This window comes from Mytilus edulis, chromosome 14 (genome assembly GCF_963676685.1).
Source record: "Mytilus edulis chromosome 14, xbMytEdul2.2, whole genome shotgun sequence".
NCBI classification, from domain to species: Eukaryota; Metazoa; Mollusca; class Bivalvia; order Mytilida; family Mytilidae; genus Mytilus; species Mytilus edulis.
This window is the reverse complement of record NC_092357.1, coordinates 21726226-21748328: the sequence shown is the minus strand read 5'-3', so window position 1 is coordinate 21748328 and position 22103 is coordinate 21726226. Positions and strand designations below refer to the sequence as shown.

General features: G+C 31.2%; 1 protein-coding gene across 1 annotated transcript in view; it reads left to right on the top strand.

The window, feature by feature from the left end:
• Nucleotides 1-7172: 7172 nt before the first annotated feature.
• The window catches only part of LOC139502804 (uncharacterized), a 52779-nt gene continuing 37848 nt past the window's right edge, over nucleotides 7173-22103 (top strand). The window contains exons 1-5 of the mRNA XM_071292381.1: nucleotides 7173-7260; nucleotides 14318-14360; nucleotides 16389-16481; nucleotides 17081-17179; nucleotides 19517-19615. Of these exons, the coding sequence (XP_071148482.1) occupies nucleotides 14334-14360; nucleotides 16389-16481; nucleotides 17081-17179; nucleotides 19517-19615 (318 nt within the window). The 5' untranslated portion in view covers nucleotides 7173-7260; nucleotides 14318-14333. The remainder of the gene's footprint in view (nucleotides 7261-14317; nucleotides 14361-16388; nucleotides 16482-17080; nucleotides 17180-19516; nucleotides 19616-22103) is intronic.

Sequence of the window (22103 nt, the reverse complement as noted above, 5' to 3'; positions counted from 1 at the left end):
CAGTCATTCAACAGTCGTACAACGACTGTTACTGGTATGGACAGTTGTTTTTTCGTCCAGTAGTGTTTGGAAGAGGGAATCTCCATGTAAAAAGTCATGTGATAGATTACAACAAAACCTTACATGTATAGAGAAGTGCACTTGTCAGGGGTCAGAATCATGCAGAATTTCCCAATCAAATTCTTTGATATATCATACAGAAGAAAATCCTGATTGAATTCTTTGTTTTGACTGTAATTGTAATTGCTTGCGAGTTTTAAGTAATTTTGGTTTTCATGAATTACATGCATAGGATTTTGCCAACCAAGTCACATTTTTGCGCCTGTCCGAAGTCATAAGTCTCTGGCCTTTTTCAGTCTTGTACGGTTTTTAATTTTAGTTTCTTGTGTATGTTTCGGAGTTGAGTATGACGTCCATTATCACTGAAATAGTATAAATTTTTGTTTAGGGGTCAGCTGAAGCACGCCTCCTGGTGCTAGAGTTTCTCGCTGCTTTAAAGACCTACTGTTGGCTTTCGGATGTTGTCTGCTCTTCTGTCGGGTTGTTGTCTCTTTAACACATTACTAATCTTTCTTCTCAATTTTATTCAAGTAAAAATAATTTTCTATTATAGATAATCAATTTCTAAGTTATTGTTTTGTAACTGTGTCTCTCTTTTAATTTATAAATTCTATATTTTATTGACCATCCTTCTTTTCCATCTCTTTCCCCATGATTTACTGCCTAGGTTTCAGCCTGGAAGCGTCAAACATTACCTATATATTGAATGACAAATATTATGATAAAGCCCTCAAGAACCGTTCCTACACTGCATTTCTTAAACGAAAAGAAAAACAAAATCTCATATTGGTGAGCCAATATTTAATCCAAACACATCTTTCATGAGCAGTTTCCGTTTTGAATTTTCCTCGGAGTACAGTAGTTTTGTAATTTTACTTTTTCTTTTCCCAAGTAAGAAGATTATAATTCATTGGTTATCGTTGATTCATCTGTCAAAATGATATTTTACTTTTTCATATATATGTTGGTTGTAATATAGTTATCAAAGGTGCCAGGATTAAAATTTAGTACGCCTGACGCGCGTTTTGTCTACATAAGACACATCAGTGACGCTCATATCAAAATATGTATAAAGCCAAACAAGTACAAAATTAAATAGCATTGAGAATACAAAATTCCAAAAAGTTGTGCCAAATACGGCTACTATATATGTAATCTATACCTGGGATAAAACAAATCCTTACTTTTTCGAAAATTCAAAGTTCTGTACACAGGAGATTTATAAAAATGACCACATTATTGATATTCATGTCAACACCGAAATGTTGACTACTGGGCTAGTGATACCCTCGGGGACGAAACGTCCACAAGTAATTGCATCGACCAAGTGGTGAAAATAGTTATCAAAGGTACCAGGATTATAATTTAGTACGTCAGATGCGCGTTTCGTCTACATAAGACTAATCAGTGATGCTCCTATCAAAATATTTATAAAGCCAAACATGTACAAAATTGAGGAGAATTGAGGATCCAAAATTCCAAAAAGTTGTACCAAATATGGCTAGGGTTATCTATTCCTGGGATAAGAAAATCCTTAGTTTTTCGAAAAATTCAAAGTTTTGTAAACAGGAAATTAATAAAAACGACCACATTATTGATATTCATGTCAACACCGAAATGTTGACTGTTGGGCTGCTGGAACCCTCGGGGATGAAACGTCCACCAGCATTAACATACCAAGGTTGTTATTTTTCTCAATTGAACTGAATCATTTTTGTTTTCTTATCGAGAACTTTAATAAGTGACTATATGTTATTGTCTTACATCCACTTTATTAGTTCTTTGATTGATACTGCTTCTTAGCAATCATCTCCTTACTTTGATATAACCTAAACAGAAGGTTAAATGTTGTTGTGAAATTGTAACTATTATATTTATTTATGTTGGCCTAATTTGTGTTGTGTGGCCTGATAGTTGTTTAAAAATAATCTTATAACTGTACGGTTTAGACCTTTTGGATTATAGCTCTTCATCTTTAATATAAGCTTTGGATTTCAAATATTTTGGCCACGAGCATCACTGAAGAGACATGTATTGTCGAAATGCGCATCTGGTGCAAGAAAATTGGTACCGTTAATTTTATTACTACCACTGGATCGATGCCTCTGCTGGTGGACTATTAGTCCCCGAGGGTATCACCAGCCCGGTAGACAGTACTTTGGTACTGGCATGAAAATACGGATTTTTTGTTATTAAAATTTGCTGTTACAAAATGATAGAAATTATTATAAATTAAGGAATGTATCTCCCTCATGCAAAGCTCTGATTCCTTTCACGAATTTGGCTATACTTTTTTGGACCTTTTGGATTATAGCTCTTCATCTTTTATATCAGCTTTGGATTTCAAATATTTTGGCCACGAGCATCACTGAAGAGACATGTATTGTCGAAATGCGCATCTGGTGCAAGAAAATTGGTACCGTTAATTTTATTACTACCACTGGATCGATGCCTCTGCTGGTGGACTATTAGTCCCCGAGGGTATCACCAGCGCGGTAGACAGTACTTTGGTACTGGCATGAAAATACGGATTTTTTGTTATTAAAATTTGCTGTTACAAAATGATAGAAATTATTATAAATTAAGGAATGTATCTCCCTCATGCAAAGCTCTGATTCCTTTCACGAATTTGGCTATACTTTTTGGACCTTTTGGATTATAGCTCTTCATCTTTTATATCAGCTTTGGATTTCAAATATTTTGGCCACGAGCATCACTGAAGAGACATGTATTGTCGAAATGCGCATCTGGTGCAAGAAAATTGGTACCGTTAATTTTATTAGAAATCACTGGAACAATCACAGATACTGATGGAATGATTAGAACTTTTCATTTGACTTACATAACGATTCCAAAATGATCCTAAGAAAAGATGCGTTATTTAAACTTTTACATTTTTCCACAAACTTCAGTTATGGTTTTCTAGGACTTTCCATTTATAGAATGTTCTAGAGATTTCCGTGACAACTATATATATATACAGACACTAAAGTTAAACTTTCAGACTGAGACATCGATAGACATTAGTATTCACAGCATTTGGATTGACAGTTTTATTCTACATTGTACAAACAACATCATACTAGCTTGTGACTTTAGTAGTGGACGTAATATTCTAATTGGATTCCCAAGAAGATTTCCGGATACAGATAAAGATAAAAGATTGGACTCATATTTTGACAGTTAAGTTGACAGTAATATTTGTGTAATATATTTTGTAAACTCCTGTGTAATAAATCTTGTTAAATTTTATTATTTATTTGTGTCTTTTGTTGGCTCAATTTAAAGGCGATTTCTGGCCGTAAAAATGTCTTCCCACTAAGTCTCCATCTAATCATGGCAATTCAAAATTTATGAATAAGAGCATTGAATGCTGTCGTGAGCTGAAAATAAATGTATCATACTGTTAAACTATCATTACATACGTCAATTATTTATGAATAAACTTCTCTGTAAACAATATTTGGAATCAACATAAATATATTGCTCATTTCTATATCAAGATTTGATTTGCCTTTTAAAATTTTCTGTAAAGGTTATACATCTCAGCAGTTGTTTTTGCCTACCAATGTTCTAACAATAATGTAAAAAACAAGAACAATTTCACCAGTACATGTATGCTATCCATTATTCTGATTAGATTTATTATAAGGAATTTTTTTTAAGGTTACAAAAATACAAATTTTCCGGAAGCAAATCCAAGGGGGTTCCGTGGGTTTAAACCCCCTTTTGTTTTTCAGATCAATGCTTCTGAATGGGGACACACGGTTTGAACCCAATAATTTAAGTTAGAACCCCTTCCTTTAAAAATGGCGGGATCATCCACTGATCCCACCTAGATAGTTCAAGGGTTTTATTGGAGCAGGACCATTATAGATCAAACTCTCAATATCTAAAACTTTAAGAAAATATAAAAAACATTGAAATGATTTCCAATAACACAACTATACACAAGAGACCAAATGACACAGAAATTGACAATCAATTGAAAGGTCATTATACGATCATCAACAATAAGCCAAGCCCATATCGCATTATCATCTATTTATGGCCCCTAAATGACAAATGTAAAGCAGTTCAAACAAAAATCACCTAACGGCCAAATGTATCTACAATATGATTAAAATATGTGACACAGCAATAAACGACAACTACTGACTTGGAACAGTCACATGCAGTGGTTGTCGAAAGTTAATGTGGCTCATAAATGTTACTTTTTCTCGTTTTCTATATAGATTAGACTTTAGTTTTTTTCTCGTTTGAATGGTTTTACACTTATAACTTGCTGTTAGGTGTGACCAGGCTCCGTGTTGAAAACCGTACTTTGAGCTATAATGGTTTAATTTTGCAAATTGTAAATTGCATGGAGAGTTGTCTCATTAGAACTCATACCACATCTTCTTCAATGGTTCTCATGTAGAAGTTCAAAAAATGAAAAGTTTACGCACTACAAATGTTGTTCTTACTATCATATGTCTCAACAGAGGAAAAGAACAGCATGATATATTTTTATATTGACGATAAAAAAGAATTAAAACTTGTAAAGTCACTTTCGAAATCATGTTGGAAACTTTAAAAAATACATCATTTTTATTTATTTTTTGTGCATTTGAAAAAAATATATTGTTTCTTAATTATTAATTCTGACCCTACTTTAAATGTAATGTTTTCAACGAAATCGTTCCATTCAAGCGAATTTTCCGGAATTTGCGGAGCATAGTCGGAATGGAATGCGATAAGGTTACGGAAAAGCATGTGATATTTTTTTCATATCAGCCCGCTAAACACCATTTCGGAGAAATATGGAATTCACGTTAATTTAATGTTATTATTATACTGTAATAAGTATATGTTAAATGCTTTAATTATATGACTAACACATTTATTTTAGGCCGTGTTCACATTGACCTAAACTCGGTGTTGTGTTAGTGTAACTCACACGTTAACTAAACACATATACGTTCCCATTGATAAAACTCAATGTTTACATTTAGTTGCAATCATGTTTTGTCTACATGCAGTCGATAGTCAATGTAGGCCTTGTGTAGGTTAATTTTACGATGTATATTTAAAGAAGAAACGATTTTTGAATAAAATTGATATTTATAACAAATATTAATAAAGTTCAGAAATATTTTTCTAAATTGATAAACTATTTGTTATAAAAAAAATAGGAGCTTTATTAATCCCTTATCAAGACTCAAAGTATCATCATTGCGGAACACATAAGTCATTTGAAAAGGTTTCCCGAATCGACTGGACGTACACAGAAATATTTGCCACTGGTCTTTACTCAAACAACGATTCACTCATAAATGCATTACTTAAAAAAAGTGTGAAGTAAATTGTATTGTGTGTCTTGTATCTCAGATCCGTTAGAATACTTAAAAATATTACCCCCTACCTTTGCCCAATACTCCTTGGAGAAGAAATACCATTTGAAACAAACAGAAAATATATAAATGTAGTGGTCCTTAATATCTCAATCCTTTATCTTTGTCTGTAAGCACGTTGCTGCAGCCTTCTTTTTTTAATGCGTAATCGAGACATCTTCAGCATCTTTAAACTATTACAAATCATTAAAATGGCTTTCATTAAAGAGCAACCACTTTACTTCAAAAACATGGTTGGGGTTGGGAGTGTATGTTTTTTTTCTGAGTAAGCTTTTTAGAATATTTAACATTATAATGTCTTTAATGTAAGGGTTAACTCTGGATTCAGAATATTTTTTTTATCATCGGTATGACTAGAACATTTTTTTTTTATCAAATTGGAGATCAGAATATTTTTCAAGGAAAAATCCATCCTCTTTCTTTAATAAGCGAAATGGAATTCCTTAACTGATATAAGTTGTCCGAAAATTTTGCATTCAGTTCTACGTAAAGAACATTTAAATGACAATTGTATAGTTTACAAATACGAACAAATCGTATCTACAGGTATAAAAAAAAAGTGTATAGATGTGAACAAATTTAATGTGAAACCAGTGTACATTACATTAAACTAAATGTAAATATGTTTACTGTACATGGCGTTTGGTGTGAAAACGGCCTTAGCCTTACATCATTTACTTCACAAGCCATAACTTATAATCACCCCATGAAAATCTATTCTTATATGTCTTAGTTCCATAATAAATTTAAATGGATAAAAATCGATCACTTAATCTTTTATGATGGGCCGGATACTTGGTCGATGCCGCTTCCTGTGGACTATCAGTCCCCGGATATATCACCAGCTCAGTAGTCCGTACTTTAATAATTACAGGACTGATGTAATGCATCTCTATCTAACCTTCATTTATTTATATTGATATTGTTATAGTTTCTGTTTTGACATTTGAATTACCAGAAATAAGTTAAAAGCCTCATTTACCTGTCTTTAATCAAGGTTTCTATACCCTTTTTAGTACAAAATCTTATATATCTTTTTAAGTAGATAACTTTATATATCCGGTTAAGTAGATAATCTGATGAAATGTTCATTTTCATAATTGCATTATGCATTTGATACATACATCAGTGCATGTTTAAACGTTAAAAAAAAACATACAAGTAGTCATTTTTCACTTCTGCGTGAAAGGCAAAATACTTATATAATAAAAAACGTATTGAGATTACAATCATGGTATTTTATTTTTACTGTTAAATTATTTTAAGTTGTTTGTTTGTAAACTATTTCAAAATCTATACGGATATATGAAATAATAGATTGAGGAAAGCAAGATATGTAGTAAAAGCATATGGCTATATCAACTTTTATTCAATCTAAATTTGAAATTTAAAGTACGAGTTACCGTTACGGAACAAGATATTTATTATTTAAACTAGTACTGTTTGTATCAATGTAGTCATGTTAACCTGAATACAATTAAAAATGGTATTTACACATTTTAATGGGAATGTACAATTGTTTTAGTCCCTTACCTTCATATTTTGATGTTTAATGTATATTTTCATTTAAATGTTCTTGATATATTTCATAAGGATATTCATGTTATGGTGAGATTTACCTTTTAAATACTAAGTATCGACATCCAATCTTACAATATAAAATAAATTTAGTGAATGGTACGATACGATTTATTTCATTAGAGAAAAGACTAATGAAGTTTTTATGTATCATATAACTTTAAATATAGTCTAATATAGGCTGGTATACTTGTTAAAGGTGACATAAGACACTGTTGATATAGTATTTGTAAGTTTATATTTCTATATATTAGGGGTAAAATCAAGATGCAACAATAATATAAAAGTTAATGAATTGGAATCTAAGTTAAAAACAAAATGGCTACGAGTTTACTGCCTTGTTGTTTTGAATTATGGAGTTAGTTAAGGAATTGTATGAGAGTTGATAAATTTCGCAAAAACAAGGTAAGACAAGCATAGGTGTGTTATGTATGTGATGTAGAATTGAAATTTGAAGTGTGGTAAAAATACCTTAAAGTATAGACTCATAAAAGATGACATAATTGTGTATTTTATACGCGCGTTTCTTCAACAAAAGACTCATCAACTCCGTTCTAATCAATATGTTAAAATACCAAATCATGTTATAAGTTGAAGAGCTTTGATGATCAAAAAGGTTTTGCCAAATTTTACTGTGATGTATTCCTGGCGTAAAAAAAAAATCTTTTCCGAGGAATTCATGGTTATGTAAACAATTAGTTTATCAAATTAACATGTCAAACATATATCTTGTCAACACATACGTTCTTAATACTGCAGTGGCAGTGGCAGTAAAACACAAATAAGTTGCGCAGAACCACATTGTTTATGTATGTGCCTGTCCCAAGTCAGGAGCCTGTATATTCAGTGGTTGTCGTTTGTTTATGTGTTACATATTTGTTTTTCGTTCATTTTTTTACATAAATAAGGCCGTTAGTTTTCTCGTTTGAATTGTTTTACATTGTCCTATCGGGGCCTTTTATAGCTGACTATGCGGTATGGGCTTTGCTCATTGTTGAAGGCCGTACGGTGACCTATAGTTGTTAATGTCTGTGTCATTTTGTTCTTTTGTGGATAGTTGTCTCATTGGCAATCATACAACATTTTCTTTTTTATATTAACTCGTAATATATATTAAGCAAGCACAAACACTAAGGCGTAAAAAACGTAATCAAAAGTAAACAAAGAGTTGATCAAAGGCAAATTGTCATTTCTGGAAATAAGTTTAAAATCTCATTTTACCTGAAGAATAAATCATGATTTCCATACCCGTTTTAGTAGATAAACCGTGTATATCCATTTTCAATATTGCTTTATAAATGTTATAGATAATTATGAACATGTACAACGGTTAAATATTCATATAAGTAGTAATTCTGTATTTCTTCTTCAACGGAGAAAAATATTTTATATTTGTATTGTATTTGTACTGTTAAATGATTTTATCGTTGTTTATTTGTAAAATATATTAAGATACATAAACTAAATGATTCAAGAAAGAAACATCTTTAGTCGCTTATCTTGATAACGTATATCTATATCAATATACAGTCAACAGACAATCTTAAATTCTAATTCAAATTACGAATTAACGGAACAAAATGTTTAACCTTTAAACATGTAACGTTTGTGACGATGCAGTCTACCTGAATATAATTACAAGTGCTATTTACAGATTTTGATTGTGCTATAATGTATACCTTTATTTTTTTTAATGTTAAATGTCTATTATCATTTAAATAATCGTGGTCTGTTTTGTTAATAATTTCTTAAGAAAATACATATTATAGTTAGATTTAACTTTTAGATATATATATAATTGCTCTCGTCATCCAATCTTTAAATTTTAATATTAATAAAATGAATGGTATACTTGCATTTGAGAAAAACTGTGAGGTTGGTATGCATCGTATCTCTGTGAATGTAGGCTAGTGTGTTTGGGAAAGACAACATCAGACACCTGTATGATAAAATCTAGTATTTGTTTATACAATGTATGTGAGAGGAAAATTCAAAACATTGTTGATATAAACTATACGACACACAAATGAATTATTCAATATATAAAATTATTCTCTTTACAAATAAATCAATCAACTGATCAAGCAATATACCTTTACTCCAACCAATCAACTGATCAAGCAATATACCTTTACTCCAACCAATCAACTGATCAAGCAATATACCTTTCCTCCGACCAATCAACAGGAAAACATGTTTATTTGTCTTGTCAGGGCCTTTTGTAGCCGACTTTAATATGAACTCATCATAGATACCAGGATTGCAATTTTATATTAACGCCTATATGGGTCTTTTTTGCTCCAACTTCGAACTGGAACTTTGATCAATAAAGTAGCCATAGCCAACATATCACATTTTCTTATTTTTATATTAACTTAAGCAATGATGGAATGGCGTTCATGGACAATTGTTTGAAAAATCGACTTTTTTCTTCAATAATTGTTCTAAATCTTTTGTAAGCAGTGATATAAAATGTACAGTGTAAGTCAATAAAACAATTAATACTTTTGACGTTATTGCTTATTCAAATGGTTCCGCTCTGGATTCTCAACCCTCTCTCAATGGTTAACGTTAAACATTTTTCAAAAATATCTGCAAAAAAACGAACTACATGTTAACTATTTCTTTGAAAATATTTATGTACGTTTCTATAATAAAGTGAATCGAGAAATTGTTAGAATGCCTATAGGAACCAATTGCGCCCTTCAATAGCAAAATTGTTCTTACTGTTATGAATTTCAGTGAATGGCTAAAGAACCAGCTTAATTGCATTTAATTGATTAATTCAACAACACTAGTTTAACTGTTATCTTGATGATATTTTTTAGTTATATGATCAAGAATTTTCTTAATATACTGCCAAGATTTATCCAATTGAACTTACTTTTGATAAATCAATTATAAAAGAGGAATGAAAGATACAAGAGGGACAGTCAAACTCATAAATCGAAAATAAATTGACAACGCCATGGCTAAAAACGAAAAGGACAAACAGACAAACAATAGTACTCATGACAAAACATAGAAAACTAAAGAATAAACAACACGAATCTCACCAAAAACTAAGGGTGATATCGGGTGCTCCGGAAGGGTACGCAGATCCTGCTCCAAATATGGCACCCGTCGTGTTGCTTATGTGATCACAAATCCGGTAAATAGTCTAATTCGGTAGGTCACATTTATGAGAGGGAAGGGGATTGTAGTTACGACGTACGAAACATATCCGATATCATTTGTGAAACGGTTATTCCCTAATGGTCAACCAACTCGGGATGGCGTCCGTAAAATTTACGAAGAGATGATTTCAATTTCACCATTTGGAACTCTTGATTTGATAGTTTCCTTCTGAGCAACAACCCTCAAGAAAACCATAATAGGAAATGCAAGCACGGGAATATCGTATCAATTGGGAGATATATACACCGTATACAGGTGCTGGAATGTTGCTACTTAGAAATGGAAATTTCACAATTGGAAAGCTGAAATTATCTCTTTTGTCGTAAAGTTTTGTTTTCAATCGATCCTCATTGTCATTTTTTAGATGTAGGTCAAGATATGAGGCCGACTTAACTGTATCTGCTGTATCCTTTAACGCTAGTTCAATGGGATAGATGCGTTCGACATAGTCACCAAATTTTGAATTATTTAGTGAAAGAACATCATCTATATAGCGGAAAGTAGAGTTAAAGGATATTTCATACTTCTTATCTTTCTTCCTGTATGAAGTCAGCCTCATAATAATAAAGAAACAAGTCGGCAAGAAGAGGGGCACAATTTGTTACCATTGGAATGCCGATACTTTATAAACGGTAATTACGGTTATTTCCTATCCTTAGAATTTTGAGCTTACCACGAAAAACTCTACACAAAAATGTTCAACAAAAGCGATAATTTTTCTTTCTCTATTGTTAATTTTTTTTTCGGATATTGATGTTCCCACTTGTTGAACACTTATTTCGAACAGCACAGCACATCCCAATTTTTACGCAGATGTTGTTACCGAACCCCGGTATTGTGATGCGATTTCGGTAAATGTATCGATCCTTTTATTCAACGTATTCTAGAAGGTTACCAATTTAACAGTGGTATTGAACCTTTGAATGTTTTTTTTTGTATGAATATTGATTTGATTATCAGTTAATTAAAACCTAACAATTATCATTGTTATATATGTCGTGTACATTTTATTATTTTGTACAGGTTATTACTTGTACACATATTTTATACAAGTAATTACTTGTATGATGCCCTTATAAAAGTTATTATTTGTACAAATGCAATTGTACGAGTAATTACTAGTACAATTTTTACCGAGAAAAAGATAACAACTTGTACAATCATTATTCTACCTTGACCTATTTGATATGTTCACAACAAATCGTTTCCCCTTAAACAAATAATTCATTACGTACTCAGCATTAAAGTTAAACTTCCAACATGTGAGGACTTTTTATATAACAAACATGTGAGCAAAACTAAAGTGTAAAGATGGAAAATAATCCGACGGAAATTCAAAACGAAAAGTTCCTAATCAAATGGCATAATCAAAAGCTCAAACACATCAAACGAATTGATAACAACTGTCATATTCTTGAATAATTCAGTATTCACACGTGAATGATACAGAGAGACTATTAAAAATATAAAGGAAGCCAAATTAAGTTCCAAAACAGACAGCACGAGGTCTTTAACGATATTTCATAAGTCAGTATATTGTTTTGAATGTAGCAGTAATTGATTAAACTCATTCACAAAGGAGACAAAATCATTTATTATTGTACAGTTGATGAACTTTACACTTTGAGTAGGAGTTGATCATGGAGTCATACACAAAACTTATAAGGAGTAAAAAAAAAATGCCGATATTAGCAGTGAAATTACCAGGCTTTTTATTCTGATGTGTTAAGTATAAAATTAAGAATGGAAATGGGGAATGTGCCAAAGAGGCAACAACCCAACCATAGAGCAGGCAACAGTCGAAGACCACCAATGGGTCTTCAATGCAGCGAGAAACTCCCGCACCCGGAGGAGTCCTTCAGCTGACCCCTAAACAAATATGTATACTAGTTCAGTGATAATGGACGACACACTTAACTCCAAATTATACACAAGAAACTAAATTTAAAATTCATACAACACTAACAAAGGCCAGATGCTCCTGACTTGGGACTGGCTAAAATGTTGTGGTGTTAAATATGTTTTTTTGATATCTCAACCCTGTGCGATGTCAGAATAAGTAGCAAAAGAAACTAAACAAAATGACAATAACAAAGGATTACTAGCACTAACTGGCTTGTCAACTCAAAACCTTAATTAGACTGATTAAAATATTATGTCTTCATCCTATGAATATCAAGCAAAATCCCTCCCGTTAGGGGTTTAAGTATTTTTAAACAAATCGCTCTGAAATCACAAAAATAGTCGTTTGTCCTATCACTTATACAGACTTTTATTCTCGTTTCAAGTAGACCTTGTTGACTTTCAGTCATGTCTTTAACATAAGTGGACCATGCACTACCAGGATCACTTTACACATGGTGAAGTTGAAATCATCCATTCGTAAATTTTACGGACGCCTTAACGAGTTGGTTGAATGTTGTGGAATAACTATTTCACAGATGATATCTGATATGTTCCTTACGTCGTAACTGCAATCCCCTTCTCTTTCATGAATGTAACCTACCGAATTATACTATTTACCGAATTTGTTATAACATGAGGTAGCAATAAACAGTTAGGAAAAAATACTAAAATTTGCCCTCATGAATTTTACCCTCCCCTTTTCATTGCTTTCTTGCAATATCAAGCTTACTGTTTGTGTCATATATGGGCATATGTATGTAATCAGAATCTTCTATAGATTTTATATCCAGTATATAAAATGGTAAAATATAATTTCTTTTCGGTGTATCCACATATTTCCCCAAAATTTGGCTAAAAGTAAAATTTCAATCGCTTGAAGTAATACCTTTTCTGAAACTGTGTACATATATCATTCAGCAAATCCAATGAAAATCATGTCTTTCGTCTCATTTTTTTGTAAAATTGCGTCAAAAACTTCGTGTAGAAAAAGAGTGTTTGTAAACAGTACATTAATTTCTGGACCGATGACCGGTCTAGCTATGAAAATACGGACTGTCAAACAGAAAACAGCCCATAAAACATGTAAAAAATAATCTTGGTGCACTTATAAACCATCTTTGAAGGCTAAATTAGCACTCATCTGTCTAAAAATGAATTTTATTACACAATAACTTTCCTATTTGAAAAATCCACAGGGGCCAAAATGCGAAACTAAACTCCTAACTGTGTATTGCTACCTGAGCAACACGACTAGTGCCACATGTGAAGCAGGATCTGCTTACCCGTCCGGAGCACCTGAGATGACCCTTAGTTTTTAGTAGGGTTAATGTTGCTTATTTTTAATTTTTCTATGCTGTGTCATGTGTACTATTGTTTTGTCTGTTTGTCTTTTATCATATTTAGCCATTGCAACACTCACAAAAAACAGAATTTGTTTTTAAATAAGTATGAACAATAGTTTTTATAAAACGCCTTTTGACAATTTGATATAAAATAGAAGGACCGGACATTTTTACTTCTTATGATACAAAAAACACCAAATTATGTATATTCCTGACCACTTTGCATATAAATTTTTACAATCAAAGATGAAACAAAACTGTAATACTTTATAAGTGTATAACTTGTATTTGAATGTACGTTTTATTTCTATTACAAATTCCATATATACATGTATATCTTGGTAAATGTATGTGTGAAAATTCAAACCGAGATAAAGTGATCAACAGATTAAAGACTACAAACAAATGGTATTAACGTATTTTTTAATGGTAAACTAATACATATGAAAAGCAAGCCCTGCAAGAAATTATCATTTTCCATATGTACGAGAATTATGAGGATGTCAAATGAACACTTCATCTTAGCATATCAATACCGGAAATCTGACTTTCATCAATGAACAATATTTTTATAAGAATTATGAAATCAGAAGTTGTACAGTTTAAAGATTAGATGTGTATAATCCTGCCTGCAGTTCTAGTTCATGGTGCGTTTGCCTTTTGACTACTATTGTAGTATTCTCAGACTTAGCGATATTAAATATATTCCTTTAGTAGTCAAACTTACATGGGAATCTTTCCATGTCTTGATTTGGATAACGGTTGTTTTATTTCGTTGTACACTTAAATTTGTTAATAAAGTCATCCACGAAAATCACAGTATGTCATTATTATACGTAGTATGTTTTCTGTTATTTACAGATATTCAAAGACCAATATGGAAGATATAGAAACTCTCAACAGGGTAATGTATAACAAGAATAAACATGAACCTGACAAAATTTTAACAAAAGCGTCTATGCTAAAAAAAAATATTTACTTTTACATTCAAAAATGGTTAAGGGATTACATAAGTTTCAACCTGTTAAAAGGTTGCATTTCTGTAAATGTAGACAATGCAATTTCCCATAGGAACTCCCTTTGCGGCTAAAACTGTGACACCTTAATGTGAAGTTTCGTGAACCAGAATATTCTAGAATGGAAAGCACTACTAATTTATTCAAAAGTCAAAGCATAGGGCTGTGCGGCATATTTTCATTATTTATATGCCCAGAACTTGTGAAAGTTTAAAGTTGAATTCTGTATTACCCCATATCTTTACTTTATGCCTACTTCAGAATTCATTTTCACAACAATAGAATGTTTATACTGGTAACAGTCCAAAGTTATGTCTCTGTTAGATGAAATATAGATATCATATCATGGAACCAGTATGTCAACAAATAAAAGTATCTATGAATATTATATATCTCTCCAAAATAGGCGTGGTTTGAGAAACAGATGTCTTTGTTTACTCCTTGGTTTTGATTGTTATTATCTTATAAGGTGCAACCAATAAATTAGAAAATGGAAATGTGTCTAAGAGACAATAACACGACCTAAATAAAGGCAAAAACAGACAACAGCAGAAGGTCACCAATAGGTCTTCAATGCAGCGAAAAACATCAATATAGTACACTTTTCCGTTTTAAATGTAAACGGCAATATATAAGTTCAAGAATATAGATCGTGACCAGCATAAAAGGGAAAATATACCAACACTTCGTCTGAATTCTTAACTTAACTGCTTCTTAATATTGTCTATCTACCCTTGTTTCTATATATCGTTGAAACGTACATTATTGTTAATTAAAGGATGACTCTTTACAACATTTAGAGGTTGGCAGAAGTTTTAAAGAATATTTTTCGACGCCAAAATCTGAAATTACTTTTTTAATTAATGAATGACTGCAAATTTTTTCTTTTTTTTTCTGCCTGTGAAGAAATAACATAAAAAATTTGGTGCATACTGAATAACCTGCATAGCGGGTTATTCTAAAGTGTGAACAACATTTTTTATGTTATTTCAAATTGACCTTTTCTTTATAATTTAAGTCTTAAGGTCGATGGGTGTTTAAATTATAATCCATAGAAACTTTTAATAATTTGTCAAAATGTAGTTTATATCATGCTTTAAAAAAATGGGTCACGTGGCTTATTTTCACGCTTCAGGTTGTGCAAAATTATGAATGGAAAACTCAATTTTTCTGCCATACAACGAAAATACACCATAGAATTTTGAGATAGATAACGAAAAGATAGCTATAAAATTATGCTTTCAGATACGAAAAAGAGAAAATGGAGTCACGGGACTCATTTTCTGCTATATAATAAAATAGGTAATTCCTAATACATAACATTGTAAAAGTAACTTTATCTGAATTATCTGCCCTTACATTTGAGTTGCCTCCCCGTATGTTGCAAAGTTGGAAAAAATTTAATCAAACAAAAGTATTCTGTTCTTTTTGGTAAAATATAACCATAATTATGATGAAACATGTCATTTTCTATATTGAAATGAAAATTCTAACACATGAATTACCTACTACTCTTTAAATGTGCACATTTTATTAAAGATCTAGACCGATTGATTTCTGGTATTTCAAAATCAAAGATGGAGGAAGACATCGTATCTACCTTAAACTGGAGTCAATTATGAAAAAAAAGTTTACGACGTCACGCACACATGACAAAATGATGTCTATCAGCTGATAAACAAAACAACGTCAGCCAATCAGATGACGCGTTACATCCAAAATTAAATTATTTACCAATAACAAAATAGGTTCATAACCAATTTACAAAAATGATTTCATCACAATTTGTGCATTTTATTGTCATATTTAAACTACACAAATGACTTTATACTGACATAAGATAAATGTAAGAATTACGGCTGTAAAACAATATACATTATGTACCAACTACTAACACTAATTATTTGTCCTGACAGAAACTCATACATGCTGCCATAAATGGGTCTGTTAACGGAGTGAAGACATATCTACAGTTAGGTGCTGATGTTAATTGCACACATGTCAACTCGGTAAGTTAAATCTTTAACAATAAAGAGCTGATGGTAATTGACATGTAATGGGAATTTCTTTTCGGACATTTTCTTTTATGTTTACACTCGTTTTCTGTATACTTCCATCATACTTTCTTATCTACGTAAGGTATCAAATGACACGCTACTGCTAGTCTTTCTTAAGTTTCACAAATAATTTTCTTCACCATTTAGCGTCAAGAATATCCTTAAATGTAGTCTTATAACCGTCTTAGGGTTCTTTTTGTACACATTACCTTTCTAAATGATGTTTTGTTAATGAACGACTGTGGTCAGAAATTTGCACAAATTAATCTATAAAATTTGTTTTGCATCATTTCATTTATTTATGCAGTAAACATATTTGACAAACTCTGATCGGTCACTTACAATTAATGAGTATCATTTAGCAGTTAGTAATAAAAGCAGGTATATATCAAGTGTTCATAGCATTTGGCCTCACTGTCATAATATAACGTTGTAAAAAGCTATCAGTATGTTTGTTTCAGTCTTATGAGCACATCACATTAATTCAGAACATACGGAGGCTAACCTTTTCAACAACAAATACATTTCTATTTTTTTAAATATTATTATAGGGTGACACGGCGTTACAACTAGCTTGCTGTTGTAACAGAGTGGACATTGTTAAAATGTTACTTAAATGGGATTGTAATTTAAAACATCAAAACAGACAGGTAAGAGGTATACTCGATTTTTTCATATATCAGTAAATAAACTCATCATAGATACCAGGACTACATTTTGTATATACGCCAGACGCGCGTTTCGTCTACAAAAGACTCATTAGGGATGCTCCAATCCAAAAAAGTTAAAAAGGCTAAATAAAGTACGAAGTTGAAGAGCATTGAGGACCAAAATTCCTAAACGTTTTGCCAAAAACAGCTAAGGTAATCTATGCCTGATTGAGTTTTTTAATTCATTATAAAGATTATTTTCCGAGAAGACTGATGCTGTCAATATAGCTTAATAAAAAATGTGCGTTTCAATGTTAAATAAACTGTCAAAACGAAAAGACGTAAGAACAAGGTGTTGACACACTTAGTTTACAGTCACATTAACAAATCTGAAATACATGTACCTCATGTACCTACCGCATTGAAAGCTATAACATTGACAGACGCTTAACAAAAGATATATGTTAAACAGTTCACATTCTGAAATTTGATAGTTTTGTTAAACATTGGAACATTTAGTAAACCAGATCAAAATTGAAAATGTTTGACTGTTCCGATCTTTAGTAAACATCAGCAAAATTGATAAACAAATTAAAAACACAAAGGATTACGGTGTGTCCTAAAAAATAGTTCCATGACGATTAAAAACCGTACAACGTTTGATAAAAACATGTCCTTGTGCAATATCAAAATATAAGTCTCATCAGGCTGCGTTTCAAACTATTAAAACTTAAATCCATGTTTGTACCGGTATATACATATTCACAAATCTTTATCATATACCAATGTTAAATCAATAACCATAGTTATACATTTAATAATCATGGTAATTCGTACATCTAAAAGTTTAGATGTTTTCATATTTTTTTTTTATGTTACTCACCAACACATGCATCATGTGAAAATCAAAATGAGGTGTCTCCTTTACTACCATATCAGCAAATCAACATGTATTTGATATTTACTGTGGAAAATATGAGCATATATCTCTTTTATAGTTTTTATAGTATATTTCATTTCATTGTTTATATATCATTGTATTACAAATATATAAGTATAGCAAAAATTCTGAACTACAATACAAATTCAAAAACAGAGGAGTCCGTACAATCCGACAATATCAGACTCTATCAATCAACAGAACAAGTGACAAACACCTGCCATAGTCCTCACTTGTACAGGCATTCAACAAAATAAATGATGTGTTAAATAGCTAGCTAAACCTCTCACGTGTATGACAGTTGTTAATAATAGGAAAAGAATTCGAGTTCCTAGTAAACTATCGAAAATATGATATGTGTAAGTTTTATAATCATGAATTCACTCAAAAATCACCTGTTTGAAATTAGAGATTTTTTAAAGCTTATCATAACTATTAAAGGATTAACTTTGAAAAAATCTAAGTCAGCCATGGTTACCATAGTAATAAGATCATTTGGGTTTCTCATATATAATGGCATTTGATAGTTGAAAAAACATACGTTGCAACTACTTGGCTGAAATCAATATTTATTTAACAGTGTTTGTTAACATTTTTTAGTTTTATGTAGTTAGGCTGAAAAAAAAGTGTATTTTGTCAATTTATGAAAAATCTTGTCATGTTTCCCGTTTCAGTTCACTTTATTTGTTTATCAGTAGTAAACTTGTGGAGATTATAAAGGACAAATCATTTACTAACACAAATTATAAAAGTAAACGTCTTGATTATATCCATGTACATCTTAGTAGATGAATAAAACAGGGTTTTGTTTTATTAGATATGGCAATTTTTACATTAATAAGACGCCAAAATGATGTTCAAAGTGTTATACATATATTACGTCAATGAAATACCATGAGCAATCGTCTTCTTTAATTCTTTGATATATAATTTCAAAGAATTGGACAGTTGTATTCTATTTGAAATTCAGAGACAGAATACTTGTCCTGATTATCGTTCCCCCTGTTGGTGCTAGTTAAAGTAATATTTTTTCGGGATTTCTAAATTTAATGTTGGGAAAATTTCCGGTAAATTCGAACTTCAAACATTCTTTGTAAAATCAAAACATTTTTTTTATTATTGATAATTTTATCTAGCTGATGTCATTTCTGTATTTACGCTCACCAGGAACGCTCAAGTCAAAACATTTGAAAGAATAGGGTGCATAAGACATGTATACGTAAGAGCCGAAAAACGTGACGAACTTCGTGCCGAAAACGAACCGTAACTTATCCAAACCCATCTTCAGTTAGTATTATCCAGAGTTTCTTTATTTATTAATTTATTAACGAACAATTTCTTCTTCCTAAACAATACAACATTTGTATAATATGAATAATTTTTCTTTTGTATTTCAGGGTAAAACAGCATTGCATTGTGCGGCAGAATTCGCTACTACAGACATCATCAAAGTATTAATAGAGTATGACGGTAAACCTGATAAAATAGATAACTCGGTAATATATGTAATATCTTCACACAATTTGAGAAATGTCTGGTTTTTAATGCTCCTTAATTTTGTCTTTGATTTGTTCTTTCAAACATGATTTGAGTGCGACTAATCAGATGTTTTGTTCTTGAGACACTCATCTGGTCTTCAAAGCTATACTCTTGTAACTTTTTTGAGTTTTTTTTTAAACTTTGACAAAACCACTGATTATCAAAGTTTTGTCTTTGATCGTATTGCCAGCAGAATAGTCAACGCTTGTGTTGTCTTGAAATAATTGGTTTGTTTAATTTGTTTTTGCATTTTCATTTAACAACTTGTTGTTTTCTATAGTGTTTTGTTATGTGATTTCTCGTGATTATAACCCTTGTTTCCAATCTTTCTTATGTGCTTCAATCGGGTTTGAATATTGCTGAATTATTTGAGCAATATAAATCAACTCATATTTTTATTGATTTAAAAAGTAAAATATCGAAAGGTTGCAATCAAAATCATTATCCAATCAAACACACAAACAAGCATGAGTATTGCCATAAGGAAAACCGATGATTAGAAAAACATCAACTGTTTTGCAAGCATTTTGTAACTTTGATTCATTTAAAATTTGCTTTGCTTGTCCGGTTTTATTTTTGGCAGTTGGCAAAAGTTTGAAAAATATTAAAAACAATTACCCCACACAAAAGTACAGATAGAAGCCAACACTAGCAATTGGACACATACCAAGATAACACTACTCTTTCATCTTGTGGTCAAAGATTAACAACAAGACAATTGTTTTTAAAATATGACTGGAATATAAGCTCCTCTCATATTCTCATTTATATTAGGTATTTGTCATGTGCTTTTATTTTTATATTTGATTATAAAATTACGTCCAGTTATGACATGATAATGACTTTGATATTTTAACAACATGTTCAGATGGATCAATTCTTAAAAAGGCTGTCAGAGAAAAAAATCAGTAACAGTCATCAGATTGTAGTGCTTTATTTCACTGTATGAAGTCGTACACACATAAATTCACCATGGATAACAGGATTACAAATACAAAATATTTTTAAACATGAAATTTCAAAAAAGCATTAAAATGGTGTGATTTTTTATACGCCCGTTAAAATTTTGACGGGACGTATTATGGTATACAAATGTCCGGTATCCTTCCATCTGTCCGTCTGTCTGTCCGTCTGACCGTCTGTCCGTCTGTCTGTCCGGCGTCAACATGTCGCACTATAACTTGAGAACGACTTATCCAAATTTCATGAAACTTAATATAGTTGTTTCTTATGATGGTCGAATGATCTGTATTCTTTTATGTGAAAACGAAATTAAAACTTTTTGAGTTACAGCACTTTGTAACCAAAACAGGTGTGTGGTTTTTTTTTTCACATGTCGCACTGTATCTCAAAAACGATTTTTGATTATTGTTTAAGACTTAACACACTTCTTAGTTATATAACTCTTAAGATCTGTATACATTTTGGTGATTATTCAAAATTTCATTTTTAAGTTATTGGGTATTTTGTAAAAAAGAGGTAGGTTTTTTTTACATGTCGCGCCGTATCTCAAAAATGATTTATGTTCATTACTTTAAACTTTACACACTTCTTTATTATATCAATCTTAATATCTGTATAATTTGTAATGATGATTCAAAATTTTATTTTTGAGTCATTGAGGTTTTTGTAAAAAAAAAAAAGGGGGGGTTTACTCCCGCCGTATCTCAAAAACAATATATGGTTATTGCTTAAAACTTTCTCGGAAACTATTAATGATTATTGTATTAAACTTCCATACCAGATGTAGGGCGTATCATGCGCTCATGGCGCAGTTGTTTATTTTTGTAAGTATTCCCCGAGATTGTCACAATGCAACGTTTAATACTAAAACAAAATTGAGAATGGAAATGGGGAATGTGTCAAAGAGACAACAACCCGACTATAGAAAACACAACAGCAGAAGGTGAAAGCCTATTTGCTGCCAAATATAACAAAATATTACATAGGTTTTTTTTGTACCTGTTCAATTATACCTTAATTACAACATTTTATATCAATGACTTATACTATCATAGATTTTTTAAGTTAGGTCAAAAGAAATAGTGCTATCTCTCATTTGAAAGGACTTTCAATTTTTTCAAGTTTCAGAAATATTTATTTTTCTTATCAGTAATAATCTTACAAACAAACCGTTTACATGCTTACATCGCTGCAAATGTTAGTAGATGAATAAACCAGTTTATATTTATAAAATATGTCAATTATGACATTTGTATGCCATCTATGTGATTTTTAAAGTTTTACGCTTCAATTACTCAAATGTAACATCATGTTCATTTACTTTAATCATTTAATATAACATTTGTACGACTTATATTTTCATACAATTTGAAATTAAAGGGACATAATATAAGTCATTACTAATATTCCTTCTTTCTAATATTAGTTCAAGTACTTGTGTTTAGGTTTTCAGAATTAAATATTGGGGAAATAAATACAGTA